A 24,839-nucleotide genomic window follows, 5' to 3' on the forward strand; every position below is an offset into this window, starting at 1 on the left:
ACTCCCAAAAATATTAGTCTAACAACCACCTTAAAGTATAACGATCGACTCAGAATCACCTTCTCAGTCGATTTAACGATGTCCTGCCGTCCGACCGTCTCTGCAAGGCTGGCTGTTCATTTAAACGTGTGAGCAATGTACAGGTCGCAATTCGAGTCATTTGCTGAAGGAGACTTTGTATGGGGACTAGGGACAAATGTTGTCTCAGTGTACCTAGAACTGGTTTGTGCGTGCGTATCAGGTGCCGCATAATTAACATTAGTAAATGCATAATTAATGTTAGTAAAAAATAAACAATTGAGCAAATAACCAATTTAAGAAAAATACTTTACATGCTATAAATGATGAAATAGAAATCTTGCATAACAAACAGTTATTTTGATAGATATTCATCTCGCATCCCACTAAGTGACCAAAAAGCTCTTCAAGGAAAAGACCTAAGCTATCTTTTGAAAAGAAAGGGGACCATTTTAAAAAAATCAAAACAGTTTTTGATTCTGCTATAAAAGTCAACATTTATTTTTTTTTTTCGAAATATTAAAGAAATAGCTATATAATCTATTTAGCACAAATTTTGCTAAGGTAATTAGTCACATGGATGAGAAAAAAAATCTGTTGGGTCAGAGAGTTCTTGACCGATCTTTTTGAAACATTGTGAACAAATAACTATCCAATAGGACTATCCTTAGTGTAAATTTCATCCCTATTGGAAGATATCGATTTCAAAAGTTGGTTCACTTGACATGAAATCCCTCATATATACATATAAGAGATTATCATTACTGACTGTTTCATCATCGCACATCCCCAATGACTGAAGCAAGAAGCATGAAATTATAACTGTAGGTTAGTCCCTCCTCAAGTAGATCCACTAAAAAGGGATTTTTGGAAATTCGAACGTTAAGAGGATACAAAAAAACAATAACTGCATTAATAAAATAGCTTACAGGTGTTTGGTACTTTTTCGAAGTTCAAACCTTTTAACCATGTATCTTTTAAGCCAATAAACAAATTTTAAATCGTATTCTTTACTATGAAACCATAACAAATATTAAGGAATTTTTGTGTTTAATTTTGGTACTTTTTTCATAAAATATGTTTCTATAAATTGACATAGGCATACATATAAATATTTCAGAAATTTATTTGAATACAATTTTATCACTTCATTTGGGGGAAAAAGGTACCAACAAAAATTTAACATTGGTTCCTAGAGTCATTAAAAAATTCACTAACATTGTGTTATTTGGAACTCGATTGCCAACTCCGGGTAACAGCTTAGAATTTGTTTTAAACACATTTTTTTTTGATCAGATTAACTAAGATTTTAATCGTTTGAGACATGTCTACTTCATTACTTTATGGTACTTTTTCGTATTCTAGTGGTCCTTTTTGCATTTTCTTTACCAATGATTCTAATGGTCCTTTTACCTCCTTATTTATTGTTCCTAAATATGTGAAAATCCACAAGAGGTGATTTAATTGCACTTTATATGCTTCTAACGATACTTTTTGTAATAATGGAAACACGCCATGATATTAAGCATACTTATATGGGCGCTGCGAATTATGGCCCCAAAGTTGAAAACGAAAAATTACCCCAATTTTGGGGCCATTATTCATTATGAAATATCACCCAATTTTTATTAATGAAATGCTGAAATGAAAGATGACCCCAAATTCTGGGGTAATTCTTCTTTATGAAAAATTGGCCCAAATATATAAATGAAATTTCAGCTGAAAAATGTTTTGACCACCAATGAACCAGTTCTAATTTAAAGTTTTGAGAATTGTTTATTCCAAATATTTTATAAATTAAGTGAACAATTCTTTAAAAAAAAGTCGAATATAAAAAATAAGTATAAACAAGAAACCTATTTTAAAATGCATTTTTTTGAATTTTTTAAAAAAAAAAATTTTTTTTGAACGGTAAAAAGTAATTTTAGTCGAAATTTTTTATAAAAATTTTACTACTGCCAAATTTTGAATATACCAAAGAGCTCAGAAAACAAAAATTTAAACTCCTTTTTAAAAAAATTAATTTTTCAAATATAATTGATATTGAAAAATAGATTTTTTAAGAAATGAAAAATAGCCCTAAAGTAAAATTAAAAAAATTGTTGGGGCATTTTTTCATGTCTGATTAAATGTAAAATCGCCGCAAAGAACAAATGTAAAAAGGCCCCAAAAAATCAAAAAAGGGCCCCAAACTTTCGTGTTGTTGTGCCCTGTGTTATTTTTTGAGGTCATTTTTCGTTTTCCACATTGGGGCCATATTTCCTGGGGCCATAGTTCGCAGCGCCCTTATATGAGGAGGTACATGACAAAACGCAATAAATCCAATTCGAATAAATTTTATTTTTGGTATAATGAATATATAAAAATAGCATTTTAAGTTTATATGCTTCAGAATGAATTGAGAACACCTAAATGTGTAATTCTTCGAACTTCTGCAAATATGAAATTACACACAAACGATCCTGAATGAGTGATAATGCAAAAGGAGGATCTTGTAAAACTTTATATTTTCTAATGGTTCGTCGTGAATTTTCTAAATTAATGAACTTAGACAATAAAGGAGGAATTAGAGGAATATTTTATTTATTATGGCCCTAGTTTTGTAAATCACGTCACCAAAGTGATATTTATATGAAAAGCAAAAACAAAATTTCAAAAATTTGTTTTTGTTTTATTTTCAAATTATGAAAGGCAAATCAACGGTTGGATATTGATGCGTTTGTTCTGTTAAGAACTTAATAAAACAAAAACAAATATTTCAAATCTTTGAAATTTTTTTTTGCTTTCCATATAAATATCATTTTGTGACGTGATTCACAAAATTAGGGCCTATATAAAAAAAATAAAGCAAGAAACAAAATTCTGAATTAAGTACAAAACGAAATAGCAAAAAAAACTTAAGATATTGTCAGTTACAGTTTTTATACCCTTCACCTTCGTGAGAAGGGTATATATAAGTTTGTCATTCCGTTTTTTAATTTTTCATTTCCGACCCTATAAAGTATATATATTCTGGATCCTTATAGATAGCGGAGTCGATTAAGCCATGTCCGTCTGTCTGTCTGTCTGTTGAAATCAATTTTCTGAAGACCCCAGATATCTTCGGGATCCAAATCTTCAATAATTCTGTCAGACATGCTTTCGAGAATTTTGCTATTTAAAATCAGCAAAATCGGTCCACAAATGGCTGAGATATGAGGAAAAAACCAAGACAACCTCGATTTTTGACCTATATCTGGATTACTAAGACATTAATATAGACAATATGGATATCTAATGATAGATATTTCAAAGACATTTGCAACGACGTATATAAGACCATAGTAAGTCGGACCTACAATGGGTCAAAATCGGAAAAAAAAATTTAACCCGAATTTTTTTTTCAAAAAAAATAAATTTAAAAAACAAAAATAAAAATTTTAAAATTTGAAAAAAAAAATTTTAAAATTTAAAATAACAAACGAATAATTTTTTTCCAAAAAATGAAAAAAACAACTGGAAAAAAAATTAAATTTTGTTTACCTAAAAATATTTAAAATTTTGAAGTATAATTTGGTGAAGGGTATATAAGATTCGGCATAGCCGAATATAGCACTCTTACTTGTTTTATACTAAAAGTTCCGCTAACAAAGTAGCGGGTCTAATTTTATATATTTTACAAAATATTGACAAATTCTAAAATTTTGTAAAAAAGAAATGAATATTTTTAAAAATGTTATCAACATATTTTGAAGTAATATGTTCAAATAAGCATTAAGAAGTATTTCGTTAAAACCGGGTTTTCAAAAACAAAACGAAAAATTAAAAAAAACCGAAACTGCTAGATTTTACAAAGATTAAAAAACCATTTGACTGGTTTTCGGTTTTGGATATTCCAAATGACAACCTAATCTAAATGGAATCTAAGAAACAGTTCCTCCAGAAGAGCCATTTTATAAAATAACAAACAAAACTATTAGAAATGTTTATAAATGAACCGAAATATAAAGCAGTGTAGAACTTGTTATAAGACAATTTTATTACCTTGGATTTTAAAATTAAAATATTTTTAATAAAATTTACTTACTTCTCCCAAAAGATATATACAGTTATAACATCAATCAAATTTTATACAAAATATTTACAAATGTTAAAAAGATCAAACGAAATTATTCGAATCTTTTTTTTATATATATAAAAGCATCATTAGTGTTAGTAGAAATTAAAATAAATTAGTTTATCAATTAAGCCAATTAAAGTAAATTTGCAAATAATTTGTTTTTATACAAAATTCTATACATTTATAAAGTTTTTTGTTTTGGTTTCTGAAATATGTTCAAAAGGGTTTTTATTTATTAAATAATAAAGTTGGTTTTTTTTTATTTGATTATAAGTATTGTACAATATACATTGGTTAAATTCGTTTATATTTTTACATAAATGTATGTATATATATATAGTATGTATGTATAGTAAGTAAGTATATAAAGATAAGTAGATAGGTAGTAATAAGTATTAATAGAGCAGATAAAAGCTTATATAGAATAATTCTAAATATTATTTAAAAACATAAGTTTTATTTGTTTTATTGTTTCACAAAAAAAAAACTCTTGAGCTACAAACAAACCAAAAAAATCCATACCAAAATTTTTCTTTTATTTAACAAAATTTATTTGCCATTCCAGTTTCATTTATTATACAAAGAAAACCAAAAACAATAATATTAATAATATTAAGCAAACAATATGAAATAATAAAAGAAAATAAAAATAATTAAACAATATACAGCTTAAAGCGTTTGTTAAGGAAAATTATAGAAATTTTTACATAAAAAAACAAAATAATATTTAAAAAAGGCAAACAAAACAAATTAATATTTTACCTCCGGCTCATCAATATTGCCCTGAATTTCATTTTCTAATGGTTTCTTTTCCAAAGGTTCACGTTTCTCCTCAGACTCAGTTGATTCGGCATTGGGTGCTTTGACCTCGGGTCCTTGGGTAACGGGTTTAATGTCTTTGTTTTCGGTTTCCTCCACTGTTTCGCCATCTTCCAAGGGGCGTATGTTGACCACACGTACCTTGAAGACACTGTTTTCATCACCATAAACCGTTTCGTTTACCTCCACTTTATGGCCATCGACCACCTTTTATTTTAATAGCAATTCAAAATTTAATACTTTCAATATTAACAAGAAATGTTTTAAGTTATTTTTTAATTTACCTTTACAGTTGAAGTGCTATTGGCCTTTTTGGGATCGATGGTGGGGAAACCAATATCTGTAGAATCATCATCTTCATCACTGTCATCACTGCCAGCTCTACTGAATACACCTACCGGGAATAAGCGTGCACTAAAGCGACGGAAGAGATCTGTAATTAAAAGAAATTATATGTTTACTGACATTTTTTTCGTGTCTTATTGTTTTATAAAAAGTCTTATTTGTCTTATCGCTGAGACTGAAAACATCTGCTGATTGTTAATGCAAATATGTATTTTTTTTATATTTTTTATTTGATTTCTATGTCTCGTGTTATTGCTAAGTGCTTTGGATTAAGGTACTTTGGCTGAGACAAGTAATTTTAGTTTGTTTTAATGCCTGATAAAATAAATGTTGTTTTTATTAATGGAAGTTTATTTTTAAAAGGATACATTGAATAATATTTAACAAAGTACTACTAATGTTTGAGTTTAACACCATTTTAAACACTCCATTTTACGTTTCTGATGCAGGCAAAAGAAAGAAACTCCGCTATATCTCTCCCGAATATATGTATAATATGGGGTGGCAAATACAAAATGTGGAAATTGCTAATGGAATGTCAATGTGATTTATTTTTTTTAATATTTATTTTCAAAATATTTGAATTATGCCCCACTGTGCAGCATTAATAAATGATGGCTGCATTAAATCCATATTTTTTTATTGTCCGAAACAATTTTATAAGTTCCTTTTCTTGGTTTGTCTCTTATCAGAACTTGTTTAAAGCTAAATAAGTTAGAGTCTCATAAAAAGATGCACCATATTAAAATGAACAATTTATAATGCCAGAGGGTCAATAACTTAGCCAGAAGATAGGTATAAAAACAATCTGTCAAATTTAAAACTTAATTTTGTAGGAACATTTAAAATGTACAACACAGCATAAATAATAATCCAGGCATGAGTAATTTATGGCCAAACACACAGGGTGTTACAATAATATGTAAAATTTAAAAAAAAATTACAATAGTAAAATAAGAAGTTATATATTTATATACTAAAGCTCTGTTTTGAAATAAATTTTAGATTATTTTTAAATTAAATTATGACTAAAAAATGCTGGATTTGCAAATATATGGCGTATATTTTGAACACGGTTTTTGTTTTTAATAACTTAAATGTCATTTTGAAGGCTACATATCTGTCATTTATTCTCACTTTGTTATTGAACATTCTAGTGTAAACAACAAAATTTTTTTAGCTTCGAAAATGTTGAATTTTGTGGCAACATAGCGTCATATGCGGTAAGTTTTGCTTTACTTCTTTAATTTGAAAAAAGCACTCCGATTGCTCACCAAAATTTACGGTGAATGTGTTTAATCGGTTGTAATGTGCGATAGATGGTTTCTGGGGTTCAGAAGTGGTGATTTTGACACGAAAGACAAATATCGCCCAGGCCAGCCAAAAAAATTTGAAGACCAAGAATTAGAAGCATTACTCCATGAAGATTGTTGTCAAACTCAACAAGAGCTTTCAAAATCATTGGGAGCTATACAAACCTCAATTTGAAAACATTTGCGAGCAGCACGGAATTTGGGTGCCATACGATCTGAAGCCGAGGGCAATTGAATTAATCAATTGTTGTACATTCATATTTCAAAGAGAAGTGTATTTTTTGTGTGACTTTGGTTTATGATTAAAAAGGCTACGGTGATTTTATTGTCATATTTTTTTTTACTATTATTAAGCTCTGTTTCAAGGAAATATACTACAATCTTTATTTAATTATTGCCATTGTAACTATTAAAAAAAACAATTTTTTTGTGAGAAGATCAGAAATTGGAAAAAATAAAATATTTCCTTTTTTCAAGTACAGTTAAAGCTATTTATTCCGAATAGCTGCACTGTAAAACTATATTTGGGTTAATCTTTCAAGTGTTCACTTTAAGGTAAATTAAAAACATCTTGCACATTTTTGCGACCCCCATAAATTTTTTTCACTTTTCCAGTATAACCTCCACTTTCACGAAAGAAAATTTTTGAAGAATGGGTAAAAACTCCCAAAATACATCGTACAAAAAAGTAGTTTTTTTATAATCGTTTATATATTTGAACTCATTTTTTATATAATTCAGAAGTGAGAAGTGAACCCAACGTGATTTATTAATTTTGTTCAGTTAGATTTGCGATCTACCACACTGTGCGATCACCCGAAGTGTAAGAGATCGTATGTGAAGCCCGACCAACCAACCGAATCGACACCACTAAGGCAATTCTCTGTATTTGTTGGGAGCAAAAGAGTCCTATCTATTATTAGCTGCTAAAAACTAGTCAGACCATCACAGGGAACCTGTACTGAGTGCAATTGATTCGTTTGAAGCTAACATTGGCCGAAAACGCACAGAATATGCGATCATACAAGAAATCGTAATTTTCCATCGTGACAACGCTCGGCCACATGTTATTATACCTGAACAGAGATAACAGATTCGTTGTAGCAACTTAATTTGTTGCCAATTGAATGATTCGGTAGCTATCAACAGAAAGTCAGTTGATAAAGATGAACTGCAGTTGAAGCAAACAAACTTTTGTTGCCTCTTCTAAAATTTTGTAGCCACAACAGCATTCGACTGGCAACAAATTTGGTTGCCGTTATCTCTGTGTCGTAAATAGTATTTAAAATGAAATTTGTTTCGATCGATACAGAACGCTCTTTCTGGGATACGCTTCACTTTGGAACATAGTATCCTATATTGGCTTGATTCGTTTTTGGACTCAAAAGTTAAACAGTTCTTTTGGCTCGGAATCCATAATATGGAAATAATTCGGTATCTTGGGAATTATTGGATATATTGCTATGGTTTGAACTGAGGTGTTTGCAAGTTGATTTACGTTTGCTCAGCTTTCTAGCGATAATGGGGGCCATTGAGTAGCCCCCCAAAGTTGGTCACCTCGGGTCTCAATTTTTTTAAACAATTCGCCAAAAATCCATTTATGATCCGAATGAGCTGAAATTTTAAATATAAATAGTTCTTGAGAAAGTCTACGCTTACAAGTGTAGGTTATCTCTATTAGTTGAAGAGATATTCAGGTTTATTGATTTATTTTTGTTTAATTTTGCTCGATCTTTTTATGGTTTTTTAGATATGGCGGGCCTACGGAGGGTCGAAATTTATTTTTAAAATATCAACTATATTGGCGATAAAATTCTAAATAAAATAAATGAAACGTGCTAACAGTTATCTGTTCCCTATAAAAAGTTATACACATCCAAAGTTGGAACTTGTAAAAAGCCGTATTTTTTACGTTTTTTTCCCAAAAAAGCCCATATATTTTTTCTTTTGTAGAAAAAATTTTTCTTCCGACTATATAGAATTTTTACATGATCCGGTAGGACAACTTAATGCAAAAGCGTGTAAAGAAAAATTTGACTCACTTAATAGGACATATCACCACGCAGACCTATCCAAACTTGCCCAATTTGAAAATAAAAATTTCGGTTTGAGTAAACAATTCTAAAAAGGCAAAGCACGGATCCACGCAGCATGCTGCCAGAAAGATGTGGAAAGGCCATTGCTAACAATGGCCAATAATTTGAATAAATTTATTTTGTACAAATAAAAGCTAAAAAGTCAATTAAAGAATATTTGTTTTACAAAATAAAAATTTTCAATTGGGGGATTCAAACGGTCTGCTATTAGGTCATATTGTCATAAAATATTTTTTTTAGTTTAAATAAATTTTTGTTGGGTTTCAAACAAAAAAGTTATAAACTAATAAGACTTTTAGAACTATGTTTATTGGTTTGTCATAAAATAACACTTTTTTTGTTTGCAACACAACAAGAATTTGTTTAAACCAAAAAAATATTTTACGACATTATGACAATATGACCTAATAGCAGACAGTTTGAATCCCCCAAATATTATTAGGTAAATAATTTTTTTTTTTTAAAATGCCTTTTTAATTTCTTAGTGAAAAAAAATTTATGACAAAAATATTTTTTTGGTGAAAAAAATTTGAGTTAAGAAATATTTTTCGCAATTTTGACCATTTGAATTTTTTTTTCAAAATTGTCAAATTTTTTTTAAATTTATTAGAAAAAATAATTTTTTTCTGAAAAAAAAAATTTGGGTTAAAAAAAATTTTACCGATTTTGACCCATTGTAGGTCCTGGTTTTTTCCTTTCGGCACACAAATGGCTGAGGACAGATTTTCTCGATTTCCTATACCGAACCGGGTCTATATCGGATTCATTGATCTATGAATCATGTATGTAAGTTATTTGGGGGCTACGGAAAGTTAATTTCAACTTACAGACGAACAGGCGGTCAGATGGACATGGCTATATCGGCTCCGCTATCTATAGCGATCCAAAATAAATATACTTTATGGGGTGGCAAATGAAAAATATAGAAATTACAAATGGAATGTGGAACTTATGGTAAAGGGTATAATAAAAATTACACAAGTAAAATAAAAAGTTGTATTTTAATTATTTAGTACGTATAGTAGATAGTAAATTTACTATATATAGTAAATATTAGAAAATTTGTCTCCATCAGAATTTCACTAGAATTTTTTTTATTACACCTTAGTTTTAAACACTCTTTATCCTAATAACCATAGTAACATCTCAAGACATTGAAAGTAAGTAATATACAGAAAAAAGTAAGTAAAAAAAAAAAACTTTATTATAAGCAAAATGTTTAAAGGCCATCCAACTATCCCTGGGGAGTATCATAAATCTTAAAATGTTGTCGTTTTTTTTTCATATTTTTTCCATGATACTATTTTATACTATCTCTACTAATATGACATACGCACTCTGCTACAGTAATAAACTAAATATGCCATAAATAAACCTATACAAACATGCGTATTTTAAAAACTCTGTACAAAAACATAAATTTACCATAGAGAATAAAACTTTAGACTTTTAGTTATAGTCTACAACCAAGATCTTAAAATATATTTCAGTTGGTACAAGTTATAAAACATGTTTTAAGTTTATTTAGTAGTTGTATTGTGCCATAGTTATGTGTTTGGTCCTTATTGATTTTAAATGTGTAAAAATTAAGTTTTTTTTGTTTAATAATTTAGATGTTTAGCACACTTTAGTTTCATATATACGTTTATGAATTATATTTATTTATTAATCCTTGGAGAACATTTAGAAATTTGATTTAGTGTTGAACAAAAAATATTGTTTAAATTAAGGGGAAAATGTATTTATTGTTTTTTAGTATCTGCTATAAAACACATGGAAGATAATAAAGACAAAGTTTTGTGATAATAATGAAATTTATAAAATTACTCTGGGGGATCAACAAAATGTGTTTAGGAAACTAACATTTACTAATTATGAGAACAATTAAAAGGGGTTTTTTAGGAGTAAATAAAATTTTACTTAAAGGTTTAAATTTGTAAAAATATGTTGTAAATAAATGTTAAATTTGTTTCTTTCTGCAATATTCCTGGTTATATAGATAGGCGTATGAGTAATATTTCTAACTAAAATAAATAAATATTAATCATACGTATAATATGTATTATACAGGGCAGCAAAATCAAAAAAAATTTATAGGATTTTTAAAACACTAGACAATTTTTATGTATTGTGGTTTCAGTAGTACAAAAATGGTCCAAATTTAAAATTCTATGGAGGGTTTTTTTTAAATTTTTAAGTAAATTTGTGAATTTTTTTAGAAGCACATACAATTTTTTTGAAAATGGGCGAATTCACTTAATTGTGAATAAATTTGAAAATAATCAATGGATTTTTATGATCGATACCTAATTTTGTTCCTATTATCTGTAGCTTTGCTATAAAGCAATAAGTCCGAACAATTTCTGCCGTTTTCCATTTTTTATGATTTTTTAAAACAAAAAAAAATTGATATTATCACGTAAAAAATATATTTTTTGCTTCAATTTGTTACTATAACTCCGAAACTTCTGAGCCGATTGAAACCCAATATATATGTGAAAATTTGTACATAGCATGGGAAAAATGATTTCTAAATTTAATCAATCGAAAGAAAAATACTGACAACTCAATTTTATGTATATCAAACAAAAAAATAAAATTTTGTGAAAATGAGCGAATTCACTTAATGGTGAATTAATTCGAAAATGATCCATAGATTTGTATGGTCTATATCTCGTTTTGTTGCTATTAAATGTGGCTTTGCGATAAGACAATAAATCTGGCAAATTTCTGCCGTTTTCGATTTTTCATGATTTTTTCAAAACAAAAAAATTTTATATTTTCATATAAAAAATATATTTTTTGCTTCAATTTGTTCAAACTTCAAAACTACTTAGCCGAATGAAACACAATATATATACGAAAATTTATACATAGCTTCCCATGGTTTCAAAATTCAATGAATCGAAAGAAGAACATTAAGTACTCAATTTTATGTATATCAAACAAAAACACTAAAATTTTGTGAAAACAAGCGAATTCACTTAATAGTAAATTAGTTCAAAAATAATCAATAGATTTTTATGGTCGATATTCCATTTTGTTTCTATTACATGTGGCTTTGCGATAGACAAATAAATCTGAATCATTTCTGCCGTTTTCCATTTTTCATGAATTTTTAAATCAAAAAAATTTGCTATTTTCACGTAAAAAATATATTTTTTGCTTCAATTTGTTGTTATAATTCCGAAAATACTGTGCTGATTGAAATATAGAAACATTATTTAACATTTATCATATTAAAGGCTATCTGAATTTTAATTTTTATAAGTTTATTTTAATAATTTCCGAGTAATCGTTTTTGAGTTTTCATTAATTATGTTGAGCAACGTCTAACAAAATTTATAATTTTACTTAAATTTTTTTTAAAAAAAAGCTATCCATTGAATTGAAGAATTTTAAAATTTTTGTGCTTAGGTAACCATGATGTATCAAATCTATATAGTGGTTGACCTGTCTTAATAATGGTAAAGATCTTTATATAAAAAAAATTTAAACTACTGGCTCTATTAACCCATTTCGCTCCGAAACAAAATTTTTATTTATTTTTTTAAAAAAAAAACTTTTTTAGAGTAATTTTTCGTTTTCCCAGAAAAACCAGTTCAAAATTTCGAACAGTTAAGTTTACACATATGTGCTGTCCTGCATTTGCAAGTAAATCATGGTTTTAATATTACATGAAACTGCTACATATGTTGGCAATAATTCCTCATGCTTATTATTTTAATTTTATTTTTTTTACTATTTTTAAAAATTAATTTAAAAAGTGTCTATTTTAATACATTTTTTTAATTTAATGTAATTGCAGAAATTTGCCCCTAGCAACGAAGGGTATGGTCACATCGGGATATAGCTTTTTAGTAGCTAATAGATGAGACTCAACATTCATACAAACATTTTTCAGAAATTCCAACTTTTTCATTTATAAATTTTTTTTTGAAAACAGCGGAGCGAAATGAATACTTGTAACATTTATAGTGATAGAGCCAAGCTTCATTGATATTGCTGGTAATGATGTCATACTATAACTTAAGGAATGATTATTTTACTTTTTTTACAAGAAATACAATTAAGTTGCTTTCCAGTCAAAATTCTATCCTCTTTATTCTTTTAAAATACTTATGTTGTATTACTCTCCTACACAACTTATCACAATTTAGTATTATTTATTTTAAACTACAAACCTAAACTGCCAGACATACATATGCTCCACAAAATCAAACTATCGTAGCTAAATAACAAACGAAATCCCAACCTTATTACACCTAAATAAACACTTGTTAGTTATAAATATTTGTTTCTATTTCATTTACTTAATGTTTTTCTCTACTTGTGTAATTTGTCCATGGTAATAGATTTACGCATATTTAGCATAAAGACCTCATAACTACACCTTTTTTTTGCTGTTGCTATTTCTGTTTTAACATTTTCATTTACAACATTTTGGCACACTTTCAATAACTACGCTGACATGTTACACATGTACAATTTAGTACGAATTAGAATTTTCAAACGTCTAACGTCTTTGTGAAACCTTATACTAATAATTTCAAGGTAAATGATAGAGAAAAATGCAACAGTGCTTTAGAACTGTCGAATGAATATGAAAAAAAATGAAAACAACTAGAAAATTAAAACGTTGACTTCTACAATGACATTAGAAAATGCTATTAGTGGTTTTAAATACACAAATTCTATTGTTTCTTGACATGATTTTATAATATTGTAAAAAAAAACTAAAAAGACTTAAACAAATGGTGCAGAAAATGTTTGAATACAATGTTGCAAAAGTTGAGAATTGGTGTTGGGAAACAAATAGTTATATTGATAACTTAAATTTTTAATAGAAAATTTATGGACAACTTGAATTTTGTATAGAAAAATTAAAGATAACTTCAATATCTATTCCCAGATTTATTGATAAAAGAGGGAACAAAAAAATTATTGATATGGCATCAGACCTTACACGTTCCAAATTTATAAATACTTGGAGCAAAGGTTCTTTATGGTCACACAAAATTGTATGTTGCTCAAACTATTTTTAATTAGCTATTGATTGTCTTTTAGAGAGGAAGTTTAAACTTTATATAAGAACGCCGGAAAATCGGTTAGTTTAAATTGTATATAAAGAAGTGGCCACTTAAAATCCGGACGAATTAAAACGAGCATAACTTTTAAATGAAACAACGTATGTTAACATTGTATACATGAAATTAAAGGTAAATTATTAAGCTTTTAAAAAAATATAACTGCAGATTTATGTGTCTTTATTTCGAATACATTTTCTGGCCTTTCTTTTGATGTCTCCTATTAATAGCTGCACAACTTTACTTCACACTTCTACCGTTATTCCAGCATATTTATTCCACTTTGTTCACATCAAAATCTGGTTATTTACTGTACCTGCACTATTTTTCAATTTGCGTTTAACAATTCTCCAATATATCTCGATTAGACGAAGATTTGGGCAATTTGTTTAATTGATGTGTTTTGCTATAACATCAATATTATTCTCATTATACCACTTCATAGTTGTATTTGAGTAATGACAACTTGACTAAAACTTTGTATCAGATGTGTGATGTTTTATAAATGACAACAATCGCTTTTCCAAACTATCTTTTTATATATAATTCTGAAAATTCTTTAAAAACATTTCTGAAAATCTTGACTCTTCTAACAGTAGCTGCGGATTGCCTGCCAAATTAATATTTTTGTTCAATTTTACGTATTCATATTTAAAGTCCACACAACCTCGAGCTGCCGAGATGTATAATTTCTGACCTGATATCTGCCAAAAATCAGATTTTGGGTTTCTTTTAACACGACAAAGTCGGATTTTCTAGATAATTGTTGCACAATTTTATCACTAGCTTCTTTTTCCATTGTGTCTACACTTTTTAAAACTAAAGATAATGACTTGCAATTCATTGTAGAAAAGCGGTAGATTTGTTGTTAAAAACATATTTTCCATTTTGATAACTGGGAGCTTTGTTATGATTACTACATAGCGTACGGATTTTAAGTGGCCACTTCTTTAACGAATTTTTAACCGCATGTCCAATTTTTACGATATTGATCTCATATTGTATTTTATACAATATAAATTTATTTAAAGTATTGGCCACTGATAACTATTACATTTTCCCATCTTTCTGGCAACGTAAGGATTTCGAGCTAAAATAACTGCTCATCTTTTCAGGAATCATGACAACAACGGATCGAATCAAATAGTAGTCGGACGGGACACGGTCTGGACTATAAAGTGTGTGAGGCAAAACATCCCAACCATTTCATTCTAAATACTTATTAACAGGTATTGCAGCATGAGTCAGGGTGTTGTCATGATGAAATATTACGGTTTCATGTCTGGTCTTTTTGGCTAATGCTCGATTCAAATGAATCAGTTGCATTCGTACAGGTTCCTGGTCTGGTCAGATTTTAGCATCATATAATAGATAGGAATCTTTTGCATCTACCAAATACAGATAATAACCTTAGAGCCATGATATTTGGATTCGGCTTGTTGGCCGGGCTTCACATACGATCACTTACGCTTCACATACGATCACTTAAACTTCCCGACTCATATTTCAAACCAAAAACCTATTTTTTTTATATAAAAACTCAAAATATCTAAAATAGTTAATAACTTGGTTAATAAGTTTTTAATCGAAAAAAGGAGCTAGATCTGTGATCACTCATATTTCAGAACTATTTTTTGATAAAAAAACTAAAAATATCTAAATTTGCTAATAACTTGGCTAATAAGCGTTTAATCAAGAAAAGGAGCTAAATCCAAAAATCTAAGTTTTTATATAAAAACTCAAAATATCTAAATTTGCTAATAACTTGGCCAGTAAGCGTTTAATCGAGAAAAGGAGATCGATTTATGATCACTCATATTTCACACCAAAAATCTAAGTTTATATATAAAAAATTAAATTATCTAAAATCGTTAGTAACTTGGTTAATAATCGTATAATCAAAAGAAGGAGATCGATCTATGATCACTCATATTTTAGACCAAAAATCGATTTTTTTATATAAAAACTAAACTAAAGCGAATTTCGAAATTCTGGAGAACTCTAAATTTTGTATGGCAATGGTTCAAAAACAAACTTTTTCATTTATTGTTCCATAGAAATTTTAATATACTATGGGACAACTTGAATTTACTATATAATATATATCGATAACTTGAATTTTCTATAGAAAGTTTATTTTTTAATAGAAAATTGATCAATAAACTTAATTTTCTTTAGAAAATGTATTGATAACTTTTACATTCTGCAGGAAATTAACTGATAACATTAACTTTCATATAGTTACCGATAACTTAAATTTTCTAAAAAAAATGTAGAATAACATGAAATTAATATATAAAATTTATCGATAACTTTATTCGTCGTTGCTAAATTTATCGATAACTTGAATTCTCTAAAGAAAGTTTGTCCATTACATAACATTTCTATAAACAAGTTATGGATAACTTTAATTGTCGTTGCAATATTTATCGATAACATAATTTTCTTTATTGATAACATTAATTTTCTATAGAAAATTTATCGATATCTTAAATTTTTTATAGAAATGTTACCGATAACTTTAATTGTCTACAGAAAATTTAGCAATAACATGAATTTTATATAGAAATTTTATCGATAACGTTAATTTTCTTTACAAAATTTATCGATAGCTTGAATTTTTTTTAGAACATTTTTTAATTTTCTCTAGAAAATTTTTCGATAACATTAATTTTGCAAAGAAAGTTTATCCATTACATAAAATTTATATAGAAAAGTTATCGATAATTTTAATTTTCTATTGAAATTTATCGGTAACATTAATTCCATTCAAATAATTGTGTCTGAATTTTAATAATATTTTAATTGATTTTTCGATATTTCGTCATCCGTTGGAAGACATTTTCAGAAATAGTTAATGAGTTACAATATTCAAAACATAACCACATCTTATTGCTATTACATTTTCAATTGTGCAAAGAAAATGTCATGCAACGGATGATGAAATATCGAAAAATCAATTAAAATATTATTAAAAATCACACCTCAAGCTTAAATATTATTTGAATAGAGAATGTATCGATTCTTGAATTTTCTGTAGAATTTTTATCGATAAGTCATTCTTAAACTTGCCCTAGAATAGTGAAATTGTTGAACAGTTTTTTCCATGAAAGTTCAGTTATCGGTCTCCATTAAAATTATAAACTTATATTTCTCCTGAATAATTTTCGTTCGTTACCAATATAATTAATTATTGCAATATATCAAACCTCATCATATAAGCTGAATAACAAAATATGTATCACATTCCACATGCAACATACGCAGTATAAAACCAAACATCAACAACAACTATATTCATCATAAGCCACATATGAAAAACTGCAACTAAAAAAAAAACCACATGACTCATACGCAGTGTGTTACATCAGCGTAAATTAAACCAAAGAAGCTTATAGAAACCAATGTGTCAAATTTTGCCTTAATTACAAGGAAACGAACATTTTTCTGTTTTTTTTTTTGTTTCAAAAAAATAAATAAATATTATGCCATTAAATAAAACAAGTAATTCAACACGCTTAAAGTTACAGCCACAATAAAAATTTAAGTGTTGAGAGAATTATGCAAATATTTTGTTTAAATACAACAAAAATCATAAAAAAATACCATAAAGTATTTAACATTTAACAGCTATTAAAATGCAAAAATAAAATAAAATACTATAATGCAACAAAAAAATTGAATGCATGAGCAAATATATCGATATAATTAATTTCACAACATGAAATTCAATAAGCAGCACTTGTCTGTGTATGTCTGAGAGCTGTTAAAAATAATAATAAGCAACTTTAAAAATAAAATAAAAAACATAAAGAATAATATACAAATGCACGACGGAAAATAATATGAAAGCAAAATACAAGCAAGTAAAAGCACTAGTGCAACAGAAAAACAACAATAAGGAATATAAAATAAATACAAATACATTAAATGCAATAATAACTGAAACTACAGCGATACAACTGCATCTGTATCTGAATGTGCAGGTTTGAGTTTGTTGATTGTAGATCTGTAGAGACAACTAAATACACACAAATATATATACAACGAATTAATTTAACTTGTGGATATCAGAGACGTTAACAGAGCTGTGCAAATGTACATGAGTAAGAGAAGAGTGAAAAAAAAGATGAGTTTAATGTCGTAAAATCGTACGTTGACAACATGCAACATTTGCACATTGTGAGGTGACAATTTTACGCAACATAAAATTTTAATTAATTCGCATTTTATTGCAAAAGCAGACATTCAACACAGACACCGGAATACATTTACTCACACATACACACTTATGCTCAAACATGCACACAGTTACACTTGTAAACTCACATACAAATGTATGAATTACTTGCTAAAGTGTAGAAGGAGCGGATGACTAAACACCACCCTACCCCGACTTACTCACAAGTCAGATAAAGGTCAATATTAAATTGCATTTATTAATACTCAAACAGACCTCCTCAGTCCCTCGACAATGGGCAACTACAACTACACATTTATTTACACATACTACCTACCAATTCATGTAATTGTGTCCTCTCTTTCCTTTCCATGTTTCCTTTACTATCTATCGCTAATATAAACATAACAATTTTAGTGGTTTAAACAGTGTTTACACGTTACTACAACTGCAGATAAACACTCTTCACTATGAATACATAAAGGTAACTGTAAACAGTATTTGAATTAGTTATAGGGACACTTGAAAGGAATCATCTTAAATTATCGAAAAGGTTTTCATAGATAATTTAATGTTTCAATAGAATATTCAAGTTATCGATAACATTCACGTTAAACTTTCGATACATCACGTTATCGATACATTTTTGATAGAAAATTAAAGTTATCGATAAATTTCCTATAGAAAATAAAGTTATCGATAAATTTTCTATGGAATCTAAAAGTTATCGATAACTTTAATTTAAAATAAAAAATTTATCGATAAATTTTCTATGGCAAATAAAAGTTATCGATAAATTTTTTTAAAAAAATTGATAAATCGATAAATTTTCTAAAGAAAATTTTAGTTATCGATAAATTTAAAAGCGTTCGATAAATTTTATATAGCAAATTCAAGTTATCGATAAAATTTTCAATAGCAATTTCAAGTTATCGATACATTTTCTATAGAAAATTAAAGTTATCGATATAGTTTTTAAAGAAAATTAAAGTTGTCGATACATTTTTTATTTAAAATTAAAGTTATCGATAAATTTTCTATGGAAAATGAAAGCTATCGATAAATTTTTTAAAGAAAATTAAAGTTATCGATACATTTTTTATTTAAAATTAAAGTTATCGATCATTTTTTTTATTTTAAATTAAAGTTATCGATAAATTTTCTATAGAAAGTAAAAGTTATCGATAAATTTTCTATAGAAAATTAAAGTTATCGATAAATTTTCTATAGAAAATTCATGTTATCAATAAATTTACTAAAGAAAATTAAAGTTATCAATAAATGTTTACTGGAAAATCAAAGTTATCGATAAATTTTCTATAGAAAAATATAGTTATCGATAAATTGTCTATGGAAAATTAAAGATATCGATAAATTTTCTATAGAAAACTAAATTTATCGAAAATTTTCTATCGAAAAATTTTCTATGGAAAATTTAAGTTATCAATAAATTTTCTATGGAAAAATAAAGTTATCGATAAATTTTTTAATGAAAATTAAAGTTATCTATAAATTTTCTATGTAAGGTAAAAGTTATCGATAAGTTTTATATAGAAAATTAAAGTTATCAATAAATTTTCTATAGAAAATGAAAAAAAAGTTATGGATAAATTTACTATGGAAGCTAAAAGTTATCGATAAATTTTCGATGGAAAATTAAAGTTATCGATAAATTTTCTATGAAAACTAAAAGTTATCGATAAGTTTTCTATGGAAGCTAAAAGTTATCGATAAATTTTCAACGGAAGCTAAAAGTTACCGATAATTTTTATATGGAAAAATAAAGTTATCGATAAATTTTTTAAAAAAAATTAAAGTTATCGATACATTTTCTAAAGAAAATTTAAGTTATGGATAAATTTAAAATCGTTCAATAAATTTTCTATAGCAAATTCAAGTTATCGATAAAATTTTCAATAGCAATTTCAAGTTATCGATAAATTATATATAGCAAATTCAAGTTATCGATAAATTTTCTATAGAAAATTAAAGTTATCGATACATTTTTTAAAGAAAATTAAAGCTATCGAAACATTTTTTATTTAAAATTTAAATTATCGATAAATTTTTTATTTTAAATTAAAGTTATCGATAAATTTTTTATAGAAAATTAAAGTTATCGATAAATTTTCTATAGAAAATTCAAGTTATCAATAAATTTACTAAAGAAAATTAAAGTTATTTATAAATTTTCTATGTAAGGTAAAAATTATCGATAAGTTTTTTATGGAAGCTAAAAGTTATCGAACAATTTTCTATAAAAATTAAAGTTATCGAACAATTTTCAATAAAAATTAATGTTATCGATAAATTTTCTATAGAAAATTAAAAAAAATAAAGTTATGGATAAATTTACTATGGAAGCTAAAAGTTATCTATAAATTTTCTATGGAAAATTAAAGTTATCGATAAATTTTCTATGAAAACTAAAAGTTATCGATAAGTTTTCTATGGAAGCTAAAAGTTATCGATAAATTTTCTATGAAAGCTAAAAATTATCGGTTAGTTTTCTATAGAAGCTAAACGTTATCGATCAATTTTCTATAGAAAATTAAAGTTATGGATAAATTTGCTATGGAAGCTAAAAGTTATCGAAAAATTTTCAATAGAAAATTCAACTAATTGATAAATTTTCTATGGAAATACAAGTTATCGATAAGTTTTCTATAGAAAATTAATGTTATCGATAAATGTAAAAAGCGTTCGATAAATTTTCTATGAAAGCTAAAAGTTATCGATAAATTGTCTATGGAAAATTAAAGTTATCGATAAATTTTCTATAGAAAATTCAACTAATGGATACATTTTCTATTGAAATACAAGTTATTGATAAGTTTTCTATAGAAGATAACAGTTATCGATAAATTTTCTATGGAAAGTTAAAGTTATCGATACTTTAATTTATCAATAAATTTAAAAGTGTTCGATAAATTTTCTAAAGAAAATAAATTTTCTAAAGAAAAATAAAGTTATATATAAGATTTCTATAGAAAAATTAAGATTTCTATAAATTTTTCATTGTAAATTCATGTTATCAATAAGTTTTCGATAGTAAATGCAAGTTATCGATAACTTTGTTAAACGAAAAAACATTGTAATTTACAAATTAGTATTCCTCAATGAAAAACTATTTTTAGTTAGACATTTTTTTAAAAAATGTTATACGTTTATTTTGAAACAAATACCTATAAATATTACACAAGCTGTTTATACAAACACAACAACAAATCGCACCTACACTGACATACAACGTTCCAAACATATTTATGTTTATGTATATGCCTTTGCGATAATGTTCATACATGTACCATTTGTCTGTCTATGCATGTATCTGGCTGACTGGTCTGGTCTGGTCCGGTCCGGTTTGCTCTGTATGTTAATAATTGTCAATTAAATACAGTTAAATACACTTACCATCAAATGAATCAAAGAAACCCACACGTATCACCGATGGATTGGGTTGTAGGAAAGGATATCCCGAACCGGTATCAATGACACCTTTAAAATTTGTAAAATCATCATCGTCACCAGCAGCAGCGTCATCATCATCAGCTCGTGTTAAAACACGTCGTGGTCCACCAATTACTTCAGCATCCTCGGTGCGTGCTGTAAAGGAAAAGCAAAAAAAAAGAAGATAAAGAAATGTTAAATAAATAATAAAATTTTATTTCGATACACGAAAGAAGTTTGAGGAGTTGTGAGTGTAGTATTTCACAGGAAATACAATTTCATTGTACTGGCTACATTTTTCATTCAATTATCTTTGCAGCAGTTCATCACAAAAAAGACAAAAATTGACTAAATTATAATAAATTAAGATTTTTACTGCTGTGTTATTGTTATGGCTGATGAGTTCGCCTCATGCGTCAAGTGCTAAAAGTTGGAGATGTGTGTGGTTTGTTTATTGAAATACTCCTCGATATATATTGAGCGAGATAAGATATTGCACTTGGGTGGAGGATTAAAAGTAAATTTAATTACTATGGCAGACTTTGGTAAATGAAATATTTCAGAGTTAATACAAAAAAATATTAATTGTTCCTACTGATATTATCGATCACACAGAGCTACAAAATTTAAAAAAATTTCAGAGGCTTTTTAGACCACTACACAATTGTAGTATTGTATTGTGGTTCCAGTAGTACAGATATGGTACAAAAATTAAATTCTATGGCGAGGTTTTTTTTAAAAAAATGTTAATTAAAATTGTGATTTTTTTTAGACGTTTCTCTACATAATTAACAATAACTCAAAAACGGTTAGTCCAATATTATTAAAATAAACTGAGAAAAAATTAAATTTATATAGCCTTTAATACATTTATATATTGCGTTTCAATCGGCTCAGTAGTTTCGAAGTTATAATAACAAATTGAAGCAAAAAATTATTTTTTTTCGTGAAAATATCAAATTTTTTTGTTTTAAAAAAATCATGAAAAATCAAAGACTGTACAAATTGTTCAGATTTATTATTTTATCGCAATGCCACATGTAATAGGAACAAAATGAGATATCGGTCATAAAAATCTATCGAGTATTTTCGAATTCATTCACAATTAAGTGAATTCGCCCATTTTCACAAAATTTTTGTTTTTTGTTTGATATACATAAATTTGAGTAGTTAATGTTCATCTTTTGATTGATTCAATTTTGCAAGCATTTTCCCCATGCTATGTACAAATTTTCACATATATATTGCGTTTCAATCGGCTCAGTAGTTTTGGAGTTATAAGAACAAATTGAAGCAAAAAAATATTTTTTACATGAAAATATAATTTTATTTTGTTTTAAAAAAATCATGAAAAATCGAAAACGGTAGAAATTGTTCAGAATTATTAGTTTGTCGCAAAGCCACATGTAATAGAAATAAAATGAGACATCGATCATAAAAATCAATGCATTATTTTCGAATTTATTCACAATTAAGTGAATTCGCCCATTTTCACAAAATTTTAGTTTTTTGTTTGATATAGAAAAAATACATATTCAATACATCTTCTTTCGATTGATTGAATTCTGAAAACATATTCCGCGTGCTATGCACAAATCTTCACATATATATTACGTTTCAATCGGCGCAGGAGTTTCGGAGTTATAATAACAAATTGAAGCAAAAAAAGTTTTTTTAAATGAAAATAGAAAATTTTTTGGTTTTAAAAAACTCGTGGAAAATCGAAAACGGCAGAGATTGTTCAGGTTTATTACTTTATTGCAAAGCCACATATAATGGCAACAACCTCAGTTATAGACCGTAAAAATCGATCGATTCTTTTCGAATTTATTCACAATTAGGTGAATTCGCTCATTTTCACAAAATTTTAGTTTCTTTTTTGGTAAACATAAAATTTAGTAGTTAATGTTCTTCTTCCAATTGATTAAATTTAGAAAACATATTCCTCATGTTATTTACAAATCTTCACATATATACTGCGTTTCAATAGGTATTATAATAACAAATTGAAGAAAAAAAATATTTTTTACGTGAAAATATAATTTTTTTTTTGTTTTAAAAAAATCTTGAAAAATCGAACACGGTAGAAATTGTTCAGATTTATTCGATTGTCGCAAAGCCACAAGTAATAGGAACAAAATGAGATATCGATCATAAAAATCGATTGATTCTTTTCGAATTTATTCACAATTAAGTGAATTCGCTCATACTTTAAGAGGAAATTTTAAATGTGTTTTTTTATTATCAATAAGAAAATTTACACTCATTAAGTTAAGATAATTATAATAAAATATTTATCTTATAAAACAAACTTTATTATTTCTATGAAAACAATTTAATTTAACAGATTAAGTATTTGCTTTCAATGCAAACCACGATGATAAACTTTTTACCAATGAAACATATTTAACAAGTTTTAAAAATTATTAATAAAATTAATTGACACAACACTCTGCATATAAAATAGTACATATTCATTCATTCATTCAATCAGTCAGTCAACAACACTCAATCATATAAAACAAAAAATAACTTTTCTATACGAAAAATATATATTAAGCAATTTACAAACTTGATTAATTAAAAACTTTATGAAAATACATATACAAAACCTCAACTACACACAGATATACAAACGCACACAGCTACACAAATATGTAAGTTTGTAAAAAGTAAATAGCAAATTGTTAGCATACTTTTGTGACACCCACAACATTTGCCACATCAGGTCCATTACAAAATTATTTGAGGTTTTTAAATGATTTGTATATTTTAACTCTCTCCCCTCAAACTTTGTCCAAGAAATTTTATTTAAAATAAAATACACAAGAGGCAAAAATAAACAACAAAGTTGTCACAAAACTAACAAACCCCTTTAAAACATAGAGAATACACATAGAATGGAAACTCTTCTGTCAAAGACCCAACTTGTCAACAACTAAGTGGAGAGAATGTATTAGTAAAAAAGTCTACGTGAAAACAAAAACCCTCGTATGTGTAACTATTTTGAGTAATTTTTTTGTTTGAATTTTTTTCTAGTTTCCGCTCTAGGTATATTTGCTCTATGCTTTCAAATCGTCTGTATTTAAATTGGAAGGAAAAAAGTTGCTAGTCTTGCAATTTTAACTTTTTGGTAATTATGTTAATTTCCAAGTTTTCTTGATAAACAGTTATAAATGTAAAAACCCAGATATTTTTCTTATTAAGAGAAAAAGGTAAAGTCTGCAGAAAACTGCCAAAAGGCAAAATATTTTCTCGAGCCCAAGACAGGTGTTAATGGTTAATGAGTTGATTGTTTCTTTATGGGATTGTGCGTAACCCAAAAAAGCAGCTAACAAATAAAAGAAAATTAATTTTACAAAAGCTAGAAAACAAATGATTTTGTAAATTAAATAATTAAAATTGTATTGTTTTGTTTAAATTATTAAGTGT

General features: G+C 27.1%; 1 protein-coding gene across 1 annotated transcript in view; it reads right to left on the reverse strand.

Annotated features, from left to right (window-relative positions):
• The window catches only part of vir-1 (virus-induced RNA 1), a 125,979-nt gene that overhangs the window by 15,384 nt on the left and 85,756 nt on the right, over positions 1–24,839 (reverse strand). Inside the window, exons 2-4 of the mRNA XM_065499535.1 lie at positions 21,372–21,563; positions 5,221–5,369; positions 4,880–5,143 (exon numbers count right to left, since the gene is read on the reverse strand). Of these exons, the coding sequence (XP_065355607.1) occupies positions 4,880–5,143; positions 5,221–5,369; positions 21,372–21,563 (605 nt within the window). The remainder of the gene's footprint in view (positions 1–4,879; positions 5,144–5,220; positions 5,370–21,371; positions 21,564–24,839) is intronic.

This window comes from Calliphora vicina, chromosome 2 (assembly GCF_958450345.1).
Source record: "Calliphora vicina chromosome 2, idCalVici1.1, whole genome shotgun sequence".
Classification (NCBI taxonomy): Eukaryota; Metazoa; Arthropoda; class Insecta; order Diptera; family Calliphoridae; genus Calliphora; species Calliphora vicina.